At 40.0% G+C, this 15,581-nt stretch overlaps 1 protein-coding gene across 3 annotated transcripts; it reads right to left on the bottom strand.

The window, feature by feature from the left end:
* Window positions 1-923: 923 nt before the first annotated feature.
* On the bottom strand, window positions 924-7,892 carry MRPL42 (mitochondrial ribosomal protein L42). Of its 3 annotated transcripts, none has more exons than XM_053942800.1 (6): window positions 7,770-7,892; window positions 6,555-6,705; window positions 4,705-4,768; window positions 3,725-3,809; window positions 2,290-2,453; window positions 924-1,038 (listed from the first exon to the last, which is right to left on the bottom strand). In XM_053942800.1, exons 2-6 carry the CDS (start codon window positions 6,634-6,636, stop codon window positions 993-995), a joined length of 441 nt encoding a protein of 146 aa, XP_053798775.1. In that variant the 5' UTR covers window positions 6,637-6,705; window positions 7,770-7,892; the 3' UTR covers window positions 924-992. The 3 variants fall into 3 exon arrangements, with proteins under 3 accessions (XP_053798775.1, XP_053798776.1, XP_053798777.1); XM_053942801.1 differs by having other exon boundaries at window positions 6,555-6,702; XM_053942802.1 differs by lacking the exon at window positions 7,770-7,892 and adding an exon at window positions 7,347-7,428.
* Between the last annotated feature and the right edge of the window lie 7,689 nt (window positions 7,893-15,581).

The following is a 15,581-nucleotide window of genomic DNA, read 5'->3' as shown; positions in this document are numbered from 1 at the left end:
ATTTAGAAGGATCTACTAAGAAGGCTTTATGAAGTCACTGGATCTCTGCAGCAGCATAATGTTCCAAGCTAGCCCTTTCTATTAGAGTGCTGATGCCTAAAACTGTAGATGGAACAAAGGTTTTTTTCCTTTTCCTGAAGGAAAAAAATGCTACATGACGTAGACTATTACAAGAGGAGGAACATTTAAACACTACAAAATGATAAAACAATGAAGTAGGATCAGACCAAACTCCTACTGTGATACAGCTATTCCAACTTAGGTATGAACACAGCATCCTCACTGAGTGGTAGTTGGAGTGGGATTAAACAAACAACCCCCCCCCCCTCCCCGCCCCACCATGAACCACAAAATGCACACTGAAGTTCTCAGATATCTGAGAATGCTGGATGATTTAGAAGAGTAAGTTACTGTGTCTTGGATGCTAAAATTTAACCAAGTTGGCCAGTTTTCCATTACACAACAGGCTTAAATACAATCACTTGGCTGATGTAGAATTAAACATAGAACCAGGTATCTCACAAGTGTAACAGAAGAAGAAAAACTATTTGTTTTCACAAATACCTTATACAATATTTTTCATAAACACTATTTCATTAATACTTCAATATTCAAGCTCACCTTACTAGTTTCCTAAAAGAAAAAAATTACTATCCCACTCAAAACCACCAAACCCTAACACATCCATTTCTAGACTTCCCACTTTGACACAAGACTTGTATGGATTCACTTGATCTCTGACCTCTTGAATTTAATCAGAGCACTGCATCCCTATTACATCCTGATCTAAGACTAGTCCATTTGCTGACCAGGAATACACAACTGCCTTCATTGACTCCCTATATTGTCAGTGCCGTTTCGCTGCTTTTAGTAGAAAATAACAGTCAAATCAAGTTAAGCATGTTCTCTTACAGCCAAACATGTCACCTTCTGTAACTTTTATTTCCAATCAAAATTACAGCAAAGTCCTGATGAACAAGAAGTTATCTTTGTTATCGGTCTTTAGGAGGATTAGGATTCTTGCGTCTTCTATGAAACCTAAAAGAAAAAAGAAATGTTGCAGTGAGTGCAAGCTGTGGACAGCCTTTATTTTTGTGGTATTTCTGCCCCAGAGAGTGATCTGAGGTTACACAAGGAAGTGAAATACAAGATACACGAGCACAATCCATCACCACTCATTAGATGTCATCTCTCTTGTTTGTGGAGTTACACAATGCTACTCATTTCTATTGCTACATCTGCTACAAGCACGCAATAATCCAATCAGTTCTACAGCTGAATAGGCAGAAAGGCTGCTGTTTATTCTTAATCCTTTGTGTGAAGTTAATTTTATTACATGGTCAGCCTTGCCTTTGGCTAAAATGATTGCTATAGAACAAAGATGTTCAAAGGAGCTGTGCCAGACTGTATGCTAAATAATAGTGTAGTATTTTGCAGCAAAACTAAAAACCAAATTCTTCTTAACAAATAATGATCCATACTTTCCTCATAATTATGCATGCTAAACAAGGCAGATCCTGTCTGATCTTCATCAAAGTGACAACTACCCTTTAGTCATAAGAGTCCTATCTTTCCATTCCTTATATCTATTCCCAAAGCATGTTAATTAAAAAGTTTTCTGTGGACAACAACAACAAAAAATTGCCTGTATTATGTCTCCATAGCTATAAAATTAGCAGCTCTTGAAAGATGGCATACGGAGTGGAAGGGTGTAACACAAACCAGAATGCTGCTTGTTTCCATTAGTATACCTGAATGTCCAGAGTTCCTCTTTAAGCTCGGTCATGTGTATGTGCACCTCTCCTCCTCCTCCATTTCTGAACTCCAGGCACATTGAAGAGCACTTTTCACCATTGCAAATGAAAAACTTCTACTACTTGTAAGTCTGAGAATCATCCCACTGAGGTTGCTAAGCAATAGGCAATGCATGTTTCCAAGCTGTATTTGGTTATGTCCATTGAGGGTATTTTACATACTAGATTCTGTTATGGAACTTAGTAAATGAGTCAAAGCAGTAGCTAGCTGGATATATGAGAAATTTCTACACTGTCACATATTTTACAGAAAAAAGTGGCAAAGTCTATCAAAGGAGCAGTGATAAAAAAACCCTCTCATTAAATATAGTCTTCCATTCACCCAACACTGCATTGAAAATTTTATGTAGCAGCCCAAATGCTAGAGGTATCTTGTCTGACATGACTCATCCTAGGTTGAATCTGGTCATTAAATTACTCCTGTATTTCCCTTTACTTCCAAAAGGAACAAAGAAATCAAAAAGAAAATACTTACTGTCCCACAGGATACCAGCGATGTTTTGTTGTGTAAAACATTTTGCTGAGCTCTTCAATTGTAGGACCTCTACTGTTCTTTAGCTCTTTTTCATTCAATCTGGATTTTAAAACTTGATCAAGGTTTTCTTCTTTATTATTCACTGGATCTGGCCGTGGTATGGGCTAGCAAAACAGTAATGTATATGTATGTCCTGTTTCTCCTTGTTTTATTTAATAGAGAAAGTAAAAAAGCCAAGCTACGTAAGAGTAATCTGTAATGCTATTTAACAGCTGAAATGAAAAAAAATACAGAAAACTACCTGCAATTGCACTGGCTGTTTATTGTCCTTACCTTCCCACCCCAAATGAAACCATACCACTGTGGAGCAGATGTCTAGATACATCTATTTACCCTAGGGTCTACAGCTGATGACCCTGCCCCTAAAACCTGCATTCCTGTAGTCATGATTGCAGATCTCAAACTTACAATTCACTAGCTGAATCATGCGCTTCAGTTCTACTAACACAGAAGTATCCACACCATTCCCAGTCAGAATATTAGCAACTATCATCATTGCTAAAAATCTTTTAGAGGACATTTACCTTTGAGAAGATTGTCACTTCCTAATTTTTTATGCAACAGGTAAGACCAAGTTGTTTGTTTTCAATTGGAAACGTAACTAATACCGCTATGACAAATACTTTCCCTTGTTTTACCTGTTTTTTCTTGAGATATGTGCAACTGACAGATTTAAAAATACTGCTATGTAATTTGCAGGCTAAAATGGTTTAGGCTTCAATGGAGAATTCTCACATTGGGTACTTCAGCAACACAGCTGCCAGCTGCAGTATTTTACTACTACATGAGAACTGGAAATTCAAACAAAAAAAGTGTACACTAGAAATATTTATCTAGGTGTTAAACCACTACAATAGATTTATTTTCATCAATGTAAAGAATACATTGAAAGTACTGCTGTTAGATAAAAATCAATATTTTAAGTTCTTTGTGGCTTTTATTAACTCAATGCTGAATGGAACTTAAATTTTGAGTTGAGAACAGTAGCAGCAGTATTTTTGGTATCCTCTTGGGCAGTAGGACACATGAGCCATAACCTGCATTCCAATCATCCTCTCTGAGTAGTATCTGCACAGACAGACACTATTTTCTCTGTAGTGCACAAGTGTTTTAGTGCCTTGTTTAATTCTACTAGAGCTTCTTTATGCCTCGATACCTGAGCTTTTCTCACTCTGCAACCTTCCCTCAATTCAGCTAAGAGTAAATTCCTCCTTGTGGCAGCAGCTATATTCATCAGTCATTTACTTCACAGATGTGCTGATCACGTACTAAAAAGTATTTCAAATTAAAAGAGATGCTCTAAAGACTCAAACCTATGAACTACTAAATTCCTCTTACAAGAGTAAGAAATATAAATGTGCACACTTGGACATACTTTTGTATGCTCATATGGAATCTCAAGCGAAGGGTGGTAGCAGACAACTGTCTTCAGATCGGATGTCACTGCAAGTTCCACTTTGCTATAAAAATAAAAAAAGTCTCGTAACTTTCAGAAGTACTAAACAACTGAGCAGTCCAAGTCCCAAAGAAAACTGGATTTGACCCTGCATTTATGAATCCTTAATAATCTTCCATAAAATAAGGGTCATAAAAATTTGATCCTAACCTCCAATTTTTTATCTCCTTAGTCATCTTCCTTTTTCTTTTTCGATGGAGAGGAAAAAAGGGCTAAAATAAATTATTAAAACAGCTGGAAATATAAGTTGAAAAAAATCTTAACAATTAAATAGCGGCATATAAAACTCTAAACAGATGGGGATAATGATATCTAGGACAGCATGGCTTTATAAGATGTATGGCATCTGTAATGAAATAAACAGGAAACAAAGCTCTGTTTGGAGTTCCAAATTTTCTATTATGTAAAAAATGCTGAACAAGAAGTCCTACAGAGAATTTCATTGCGAGAATATAACTTTTCTCACCTTCCTTCCCTTTCCCATGACTTATTTAGCTTCCTAAAACTGTGGATGAATGAATTCAGTATTTCTCACTACATTTGTATAATCTTTTCCCATTTTTACACAGGTTTCCCCCACAGCAGCACAGAAATACCTGGGCCTTGTCTTAACAACAAGCATCAATGGAAATGACTACTCTAAGCTAATTTTGCTCTTCCACAAACAAAACTGCAGGGGTACTAGGAGTCATCAACATGTTTAGAACGAGTCCTGCATAACTTTTCATTACATTGAAACATTAAGTTCATAACCATTACTATCAGACAGCACTTTAGCTGAAATTATTATATATATCCAATATTGGCAATAGATGTGTTTGATACTATTATATGATTACTTCAGGACAGAGCGAAAAACGTTACATGAAAAGGCCACACATCAAAGCATGTTTACATACCAATTGTAGTCCTCAGGGAGAACTGAGTATGTAGATTTATGGCAAGCATGATACACAGCTCCATCTGCAATAAAAACCCAAGTAAAGAACTCTGATGTAGAAACAAGAAGAGCTGTGCCCAATTAAGTAGGTTTACACTTTCAATTTGCATTCTGTTACAAGTCTTAATCAGGGATTGTAATCATATTCAGTTTTAGATTAACATAACCAAAATACTGTCTAAATAGAAGTCCATTTTAGTACACAGCTTCCTGACAGTGCAGTCAAAAAAACACAGTATGCAGGCAGCTATGACCTATACTTACCTTCCTAGTTGTATTGTTTTCCTGAGTAAAATCACTATATTAACAAAATACCTATAGAATTCACCATCAGGAAATATCCTTTATATATGTAAAGACCCTTACAACTTAGAGGGAAGGTCATAATTTCATGCATAGCAATCTTTATTATAAAAATAAAAAGGAGGGGCTCTGACTTGATATGTAAAGAAATGTTTTCCTCATGAGGACAGCCAGCTGGGGGGATGGTGACTTAGGCAGGTTTGTGAGTTGTCTGTCCTTGGAGATTTCAAAGACCCAGCAAGCCCTGAGCAACCTAATGTGACGACTGCAGAGCTGCCCTGCTTTGAGCAGGAGCTCGGATCAGAGACCACTCAAAGTCTCTTCCCCATGGTTTGATTCCCATTTTTTAATAGAATTATGGAATAATTTAGGTTGGAAAAGACTTTTAAGATCACAGAGTCCAAACATAAGCCTAATATAAGGTGTTCAATAGCCCCTCACACAGGAATCATCCTGTAGGCATTGCCTTCCACAACAATGCAGGTCTGCATGCCTAAGGCAGGCCTGGGACATGCCTGGAGTTAACTTCCACTGAGAACCTCCTTCCTTTATTGCTGGAACGTGACACAAGTCCACATGGAAATTTCTGTGTCCAGTAAAGCTTTTTCAACAACTACACTTTTAGAACAAAATTATGATCACAAGTCTTCACATGTTCTGAGCTTTCTGTTAAATCATAAAAAGATTTCAACTTTATCTGACATTATTTTATTTAGACCATCCTTTAATTCAAATAGGATTATTCTTCATGGATGCTCCTAGCACAGGGAGAGAGCATTCATTGTGTAAAGACTGCGAAGGCTGAAAAAACCAAGAAGAAACTTTTGTGTAGCTATTGTCCTCTCAGAAATATTTTAGATGCAAACTCTTAAATTCAGAATTACTGTTAGCACTTCCACTCTTCAGTTCTTCTAATTAAACTATTCTTAGTTATTAAGGAGTTGAGTTATGGTAAACTGCAACTAGTTTATAGTTCTTCCTAAAATTTCTTTCCCTTCCTTGCCCACTTATCTCTAAAATGTAACATGTCTATTCTATTTTCCCCATTACTGTCTTTTCTACCAACTTTACTATCTTCCCTATGTCTTTCTATTGACATCTAAAACATGGACAAAAATCTAAGAAATAGTACTGCTTGCTTCTACTTCTCTTTTTATGTTAAATAATGAGATTTTACTATAGCCTTTTCTCACTACTTTTCTAAGTCTGAAAAAATAAATTTAAATCTTCAATGATAATCAGTGGTAAGAGGGTAGTATTTACAAGCTAATCAATAATTTGGGGAGCATACTATTTGGACCATGAAGGTTTTAGAAGCACAAAAAAAAGAAAAAACAAATAAAAATATCCTTTAGATTACTGTTAGAATAGAGCACAGACTAACAGACTTGATTCTGTTCAAATAGAAAAATCAATTCCATATTTCCATTACTTTAAACAGTACAAGAAGGAGGTTCTCAAGGAACAAATTTTAATATAGGACGTGACAATTTCATCAGTACTTACTCTGCAGTGGGACCTGCTTACAGGTTGCTGCTGAACGCATCCAAAGGAGGCTGGACCATGCAGTTCTAAGTGATATTGCCATGGTGACAGCAGAGGAAACCAGTCCTGGACAAGATGGAACTCAAAGAACTTTTTCTCTGCAGAACACCTTCTGAAAGAAACCGATTTCATAACTACTCAGGATACAAAAGACTCAAACAATTAAATTTCTTGAATATCTTAAGAAAAAAAATTGTGCAACATAATTCTTCATTGTCAATTGTTTACAAGCCCTTATCACTTAAGATAATGGTACCTGTCTCCTTAACAGTCAAAAGTAGCACAAGACTTTATTTACTGAGAGGGAGTCCTTGAAGGTTCAACTTTAAAAAAAAGCTTCCGTGCCTGTGCCTTCTCACAGGCTTTCCTACTGGTACTCACCCACCTAAAATTTGCATCCTTCCTTCTGCACACCCCATAATATTACTCATGAAATAGTCTTTTCTTGTTAATAAATATCATCACCCAGTACAAAAATATAAATACTTATAAACTACACTTGCTGTAGTTAAAAAGCTCTCTAAATGCAGTTATCAGTTTCTTCCATCTCAGCAATACACCTGAAAACTCAGAAACACCATTTAGAATACCTTAAATGTTACCCAAAATTTCACAGAAGCAGAAGGACACCTTATGTTTTCACTGTCTACTGAAAAAAAAATGGCTTTAAATAGAAACTTATAATGAAACCTAGAGAAACGTAACTGGAAACAGTTTAAGGACATACACATTAAAAAAAAAAAAAAATAGAACCTTTTAAGAGTACTTCGTACTTTGGGCTTCAGAACATCACCAGAAATGTGCATTTTCCAATTTCAACATATAATTATTCAGCATTTTTTTTATCTGCGCCAATGCTGCTGAAGTTAGGGGAACACCAGCACCTACAGAGCTGTTTATAACTTGCCCATAGAAGCTCAAAAAGGGTGCGAGGAACGCGGCGGGTCTCGGTCCAAGGACAGGGGTCAGCCCGTTCCCTGCCCGCTCCCGGTCCCACTGCGAGGAGCGCTCCAGTTTGAACGGGAACAGTCCCAGCCCTGAGACAGCGCCCAGGAAACTCCAACGCCTGTGCCAGCAACACGCGGGAACATCAAACCTGAGGCTTAGAACTAAAGAAGATATTTAGCACTACTAACAAACCAAGTCACTAATCCGTCAAAGCAGGCAAAAGAGTACCCGTTATAAAAGTCCTGAGCGTGCCGCACAGGGTTCAGCCCCTCCGAAACGACGCAGAGTCTCTCCGGCCTTGCCCGGCGCTCCCGCGGGCACCGCCAGCCCCGCGCCAGCCCTGCGCCAGCCCCGCCGGCGGAAGCGGCGCCGCGCGCCCGTTCCGGCTCCGGCGGCGGCTCGGCCGCGGCACGCCGGGACTCGTAGTGCGGGCGGCGAGGGGGCACCGTCACCGCCTCCGCCCGCCTCTCCTTCTGCCCTCAGCGCTGCTCCGGCACCGGCGACGAGCCCCGAGGCGTTCCATAATATGGATGCAGGAAGGGCTAGGCCGGGCCGGCCGGGGGAGCAAGAGGACACACAAACACAGATTCACGGAATCAGGTTGGAAAAGACCTCTGAGATCATCCAGTCCAATCCTGTCCAATCATCTGCACCTTGACACCTAGACCATGGCAGTAAGTGCCATGTCTGGTTATTTCTTGAACACCTCCAGTGATGGTCACTCCACCATCTCCCTGGGGAGCCTGTTCCAATGTTTAACAGTCGTTCTTGTGGGGGAATTCCTCATGATGTCCAACCTGAACGTCCCTGGCTTGAGGCTGCTTCCTCTTGTGCTGTTGTCCACAAGAACCCAGATTCGTTACCTGGTGTGGTATTGGCAACAAGCCAATAACTGGCTACTGTGGACAACACTGTCACAGGTTGTCCAGCCCCCACCTTATTACAACCTCTTTTCAGGTAGTTGTAGAGAATGAAGAGGCCCCCCTGAGCCTCTGTCAGGCTAAACACCCCCAGCTCCCTCAGCCGCTCCTCATGAGACCCTTGGTCAAACTCTGACTGCTCACTCTGGTGGGCCCCGTGTTGGGAGAGTTTTGGGAGCTCAAACCCACACAGGAGGCATTGAGGCAACCTCAGCATTGGCAGCAGCTGTTCACTGAGGGAGAGGGCACAATGCCCCAGCAACAGGCAGCAGTGCACCTGCTGGTCCTGGGAATGTGCCAAGATGCCACAGTCTTATATTAGCTGCAAAATAACCCCCTCTAATCTCATAATTTGAAGGGACATCTTTAACATTATTGGTTATTTCACAAGCTTGCAAGCATAGCCTGCTTGCTTTCCAGGTTAAATTGCACAGTGGCTGCAGCAGCTTCCTCTGTTCAGCCAGCCAGGTCTTCACAGTACCTGTAACAGTCTCCCACAGGGAAGGCCTGTGAATTTTATGTAGATGAAATTGCATGTTTCCAATATTCAAGGCATACAGAAGACTCACCTGAATGTCCCAGGCACACTGCTGCTGTGGGGCTACTTGCTCTACTTCTTTCATAGACTGAGTCACAAAGCGTTTCAAAGAAAAGGTTATATTTACACAACATTGATAAAAGACAAGAAGAAAAGACAAAAACCAATTGTCTGACCTGCTGCTCTAGTATCTGAAATGGCTGCAGCACTTTAGGCATTTACACATCCACGAAGCATCTAAGTCACATCAGCAGACTCTATCTCCATTCCTGTCACAGCATTACCTTTTGGAGACTCTTGGTTAGTGTCTCCTGGAAGGCTGCAACCTCTTCCAGAAAGCTTCCAACGATTGCATCTTTTCTGGTCATTGACTGTGGTACTGCAATTTTGTCCTGTCATCAGTGAAAGCCTCACAATTTCAGCACTGTTTAACTTTGGTCTGTAGTTGCAGAGTTGTAGTTACACTGATAACTTCCAGCAGTAGAGCAGAAGTATAGCCAGAAATCAGTAGTCAAGAGCTGATCACTCCCAGTAGTGCTGACAAAGGTTTCTTGAGTATTTTTCTATACAAAGGAAGATGGAAGACATCCATTTTGGGGCTCCCTGCAATATTAGATCATTACACCATAGAAAAAGGGGACAGAGATGGGTCAAAATGTTTTACACACTACTTAGAGAGATGCAACCAAGGTGAGAAATCACAGCACCACTAAAAAGCCCCTCTAGATTTGTGGAGATGAACTCACTTTGTAATTCCAGCAAGTTTCTGTGTGCAGCTACAGAGGCATCTTCTCTGGGCTCATGCACTAAACAGAAGCAACACAGTTGTATGTATTTTCTGCTGTGTACTAGCTCATGATTCCCATGAGGAAATCTTTATACTAGGATGAGAGCAGCATCCTACACATTGAAGCAATCACCCGATACAAGCAAGACAGTGGTTCTACTGATGGACAGATAAAACACTTTGAGGATTTTAAACTCAAGGACAGTGGCTGAAAAAATAAAATGGTAAGAAACTGTCTGAAACAGGTGCACTCTGGAAATTAAAAGAAAGGAATTAATCTTCATTTAAAGAGTGGGCTTCAGAAATATCTTATCCATAGGCATAATAGGGGTAAACAGATTTCAAAGTCAGGCTTGTTGGGAGCAGTTTGTGACAATGTGGGAAATGCTCAGGATTCTTGACTTTCTCCTGCTCAGCTGCAGAGTGGCACACCTGTATACAAATGCAATGTGTGCTACTTGTGAATGTGTGTGAGCCTCTTGCAAGTGCATTAGGCCTTTATTTCCTTCCTAGGAAATACTAAGTAAAATGAAGGCTTCTCTGACTTTTCTTGAATATGCTTTTGATTTAATTGTCGTAGATTTAAAAGATTGCCTAAACTCAGGGATGATGACTGTGGTTGACAACTCTGATTCTTGGCTGTTTTCTCAAAAGGGCATTGTTCACCCGTGCAGGAGACAAAAATTCTTTGCTGTGCAGTGGAAAAGGTGAAATGAACTCTCTTCACAACTGAAGACCACTGTAAATTTCACAGTTTCTTTCTCCAGTGCAAGACACTTTTAAAAAATCTTCTCTATATGGAGCTGCAACTCTCAAAAACAATTTTAAAACCTCCCTAGCCCCTTAGAAATTGTCTCCCAATACAAAATACTAAAACTTGATATGCTTGAGTATATTAGTCGTGATTACAATATAAGACTGCTGTGGTTCTCCTACATTACTGTTTCCTACATCAATTTATTTGCTTTATTAAAGACAATTTTTTACTCTTCAGTGCCATATGTACTTCCTAAGGACTACATACAGACACACACTTGCAGATACGTGTGGTCTCCTCAGACACAAGTTTGAAAAAGTAGAGTTTCTAAAGTTCCTGATGAACGTGACCAAAAGTCTCCTAATATTGTGAGATATTGTAGGTTGGTGGCTGTAAAGAGACTGTAAAGATCAACAAAAGCTTTAATGTGAAGCTTTAATTTGATGCTACAGTCTGTACTGCTTGTTTTCAATGACATACTTTTTTCTGTAAGGATTTTATTCTGGAAATGTGCGCTTTTAGAACATCCCCGTAATGACAAATCTTGTAACTTAAATCCTACTTCTGAAAAGTTGCAATTGAAGGTACCACAGAACTTTTATTTTTATTTCTTAAAAACTGAACCACATACCCTGTTAGGCTTCCAGGCTATTTTTAGGTGATTTCTATAAAAAGATTTTTAGGAGGTAACAGATGAGGTCTACCCCCTCCCTGATGCGTAATATTCTGCACGTGTATTCTTAGCAACATGTTCTGACAGATTACAGCTTTCTAAAGGGAAGCGTGACTACACACTTCTCCAGCATGTCTGGAGATGGGGTTATTAATAACTGCCAAGGCCCTTGCTTGCCTCAGCAGCTTGTAGACAGCAAAGGGGAGACTCGCTCAGTCTGTATTCGCTCAATAGGAAGGCTGTTCTTTCCGTTACCTCTGGAGATATTGTGGAGGCACTAATGCTGAGTTCCAGACCTCTGGGACTTCATGTCTCTGGAAACCTGGAAAGTTTTGTTTCTAGGTTGCTCTCTTACTGAAGATAAACCATCAACCTGCTCTTACTCCAACAGTCAATTACAAACTTCTCCAGGAAATGCTCCATCTGATCAGATGGCTGAGCTATAGTTAGGCTGCAGACGCTATGTAGCGATGAGGGCAGGACTATGTTGGTTGGCTCTGTTTTAGAAGAACAAATTTATAAATCAGAGATATCATCTGCACTGGTGTGTGTTTTGTGTGAGCAGTTGCACACACACGTGCACAGCCCTTCTGAGAAATGGAAAATTAGGACCTGTCCTAGCTCTTTTTCTGCAGTGGCATATTTAGGAAATTGTTTCTTTGGAAGATCATTCAGGCTAGATCATTGGCAAACTGAATATAATACACATTTATTGTTTTCATAGAAACCAATGTTTCAAAATATTCTTAGGAGTAAGCATTTGGCTTCTTTTATTTCCTTTTAAACTGGGCAAGACACTACACAATCATACCTAGAAGTGGACCTGAATTTGTGAATGGATGGATGTGTTTCATTGCAAAATTGTGTCTTAACAATGGGGATGGATGGGTCTCCACTCCTGAAATGCTGTATCTTAATTTCTATGAAGTTCGCCTATAGATGTAGAAATTAAATTTCTAATGAGACACTGTAGTTTAGTTATGGTCTTAATTCTCAAGTTTTCTCAAGTTATGTTGTAGACGGACAGATTTCTGTTTTAACTCAGTCTGTAAACACCCAGAGTAAACATCAAGGCTTATGTCAGTAGGCCTTCTTTATTCTTTATATCTCACACCATCTCATCACTGGTCCATCCTGTTACTGATAAGGAGGAAGCTGCAACTGTAAATAACAGATGACAAAACTACAGTGCCTCAGCAGTCATATGTAACCTAAATAATTTGTGTTCCTGTTGATTACCATAGTTCAAGGAAACAATATTGTCTCTATTCAAGCAGCCACTTAATGAAAAAAATCAAAAATTATTCACTACAATGAAGGCTCCTACTCATAGGATCCTGTTTTGATGTTCTAAGTTGGTAAAATATATAACTGGTGGTGGGGTTTTTTTCTTCTCTTAGTAGTTTCACCCAGTCCTGCCAGTTTAGATAATTCTGAAATTGTCCAATGACACTTTAAATTACATTGCACTTCTGTGCCTTAGTTTCCTCCTTTGTACACAGGCATCTTAGCAACTCTTGTGAAATTACTCTGGGATTTACAGAATATTTTTAATACAAAATTTTGATATTACTGTGAATATTCATTCTGTATGTGTACATACATACATCTGGTATTTGCTGTAGAACAGATTTTCTACAATGCTTGGCAAAAATATAGAAATGCTTTTATGCAAAAATAAAGAATCTGGGGTTTGAAAGAGAGTTGCAATTACAGTAAAGACTTCTATAAGATTGCAAAGAGGGCTAGGTGGAGGAAATAAGATTAGTCAGCCACAGGCTCAGCTGGCCTGGATGCACTCACTCAGTGAATAATTTGATGGTAATTCGATGGTAATTAGATGACAGCAGAAGCTGTCACAGGAAGATGGTCAGCAGATGTATTGAATTGTTCTGGGTGTGTTAATTGCCTAATTGCAATTACTTCTTTACCTTCCCTGCCTATAGTAGCACTATAGAACACTGTTGGTGAATAAGGTGGTTGCCTAACTTTGTTCTTGGAACCACTGTAATCCTGGCAACGATGTGATAATCACAGATTTGTGGGAGGAGGATTGTGCTCTCCATCCTGGCCTTTGCAGTGGTGCAGTGGGACAAGATCAGCTCAGCCAACAGAACAGGTCACTGCTGCGGGAGGGGATGGTCTTACACCTGCACGATCTCACTGTTTCCTGCTGCTTCTCTTGTGCCAGCTCTGATGCCTCAGTGAGCTGGTCAGAAGGGTAACTTAGCAAAAAAAAAAAAAAAACCAACCCAGCCACAACCCCCTATACCCCAGTAGATACATACCAATGACAAGAGTGGATCAGGAATGCAGGGCAGGGAAAGGGAGCAGGACCACAGTGCTGCCTGCAGCTTCTCCAAAAGGCTGAGGGGCATCCACAGCTGAATTAATTACTCATGGATACTACAGGGTGCAATTTCACTCCAACTTCTATTACCTTTTGTTGCCTGGTGCTTGCCAACCCCACTGTAAGACAAACCAATTCACCAGTCCAGCAGAAGACTAGACTGAATGGCTGTCTTTCTGCCAAGTTAGTATTGCATCAGCTCAACAGAATGAACAGTGGGGAAAATGCCATGTGTAAGGAAGGAAGGTAGAAGGAGTGAGGTGGGAAAGGGAAGAAAGAAGTCCTCTTTTTAAGAGATTGACTCAGCTGTTTGGTCTAACTTAACCTCAAGTATGTGCTTTCACACTGTCCCTAATGCAGGGGACAGTCCTTTTCTCACACCCTCAGGCATGGGTTCCAGTCCTCTTGTTTATGCTTCACCTGTAGAGCTGTGTGGCTGCCTGTGCTTCATAGCAGCTCACTGCTCACCCAGGAACCATTTGTTTTTTTGATCAGCTCATCTTAGGTGAGATCACGGTGTGAGCTGAGGAAACAGCAATGTGTGGCAGAGGAGGAGGGCAGCAGCCCTCTTTAGCAGCAAAGCAAATAAAAAGTGGTGTGCCCTTGACATGAAACTATACACTCAATAACCCCCAGTGTGGAGGCAGGCTTTGGTGGAGTTGGGCTGTAGGAATGAATGCCCATTTGAATGGGGACTACAGGTGACAGTCTACAGTTGGTATTCTGGAGTAGCCAGTTTGGATGGCTTTTCCAGCCCAATATGGATACTCAGGGATCTCTGCAGCAGTCCTTCTAGAAGTTAAATAGCTTAGGGGAACAATCTAAATTTTTGTAGATACAACAACAGAAATCAATGTATTTTTTCACTGCCATCTCCTGATCAAGTGGACTTCAAAAGCCCTTTCATAAAAGAAGCCAGAAGGAGAGGTATAATGAAAACTCCCAGGATGTGATAGACCACTTGTTGTGCAACAAAAGCTGTCAAAACATAAAAAGCCAGATTGACTTGCTGCAACTTCCAATTGAAGCAAGATTCCTGGTCTACTACACTTGAAAGGGGCCACTGAATTCAACACTGATGAGCATTTATTTGAGCTTCACTCTGATGTTGTGCCTTTCAAGAAACTTCTGGCCCATGTTTTCTTCCATGTATGCCAGTCCTTTAATGGACAATATTCTGGGAAAAGTGTAAAAGAGGAAAAAAAAGGGGCGAAGGCAGAAACAAAGAAAGAGAAGTAATTCAGCATGCACTGTAACAAAATACATAATTTTCCAATTACTTTTGTCTTGAGGGTATGGCCCAGTGAAGATGCTTTGAAATCTAAATAAGTGTTGGAGTCATGGAATCTTTCTCCTAGATTTGTAATTGCCAGAGAACTTTACTTTCTACCAGAGTACACAGAAATTATGCCCTGTTTTAAACCAGAAGAAAACACTTGATAGGGAATCATATGTACATAGGGTTCTATTCCTGGCTGTGCTGCTGGCCTGCTGAGTAATGTATGGGAAATTCGTTCATCTTTCTGTGCTTTTATTTCCTATAAATAATGACACACATTCTTAGATGTTACTATTATTATGCAGCTGTAGTAACATCCTGGTATGCTTGTGCAGTAATTATACTACAACGTTTACAATGTTCCTCTTTCTGCTGAAAAAGAACAAGGTTCACTAACTAGGTGTTATTAAGACAAAGATCACAGAATTGTTAGGGTTGGAAGATCCTATTTCCAAACTCCCTGCCAAGGCAGGGTCACCAGGAGCAGGTGATACAGGAACAGGTCCAGGTGGGTTTTGAATATCTCCAGAAGGGAGACTCCACAACCTCTCTGGGCAGCATCTTCCACTGCTCTGCCACTCTCAACATCAAGAAGTTCTTCCTCATGTTGAGATGGAACTTAATGTATTTTAGTTTATAGCCACTGCTCTTTGTCCTGTCGCTGGGCACCACTGAAAAGTCTGGCACTATTCTCTTGATACCCACCCTTGAAATATTTTTATATATTGATGAGATC

This window comes from Vidua chalybeata, chromosome 5 (genome assembly GCF_026979565.1).
Source record: "Vidua chalybeata isolate OUT-0048 chromosome 5, bVidCha1 merged haplotype, whole genome shotgun sequence".
Lineage (NCBI taxonomy): Eukaryota > Metazoa > Chordata > Aves > Passeriformes > Viduidae > Vidua > Vidua chalybeata.
This window is presented reverse-complemented; position numbering and strand designations above follow the sequence as displayed.

Coding starts and splice junctions, on each gene's coding strand:
- MRPL42 (XM_053942800.1), bottom strand. CDS start 6,636: ATGGCAATATCACTTAGAACTGCATGGTCCAGCCTCCTTTGGATGCGT. Junction 3,810..4,704: donor CTCCCTGAGGACTACAATTG/GTATGTAAACAT, acceptor TTATTTTTATAG/CAAAGTGGAACTTGCAGTGA. Junction 2,454..3,724: donor TTCCATATGAGCATACAAAA/GTATGTCCAAGT, acceptor CTGTTTTGCTAG/CCCATACCACGGCCAGATCC.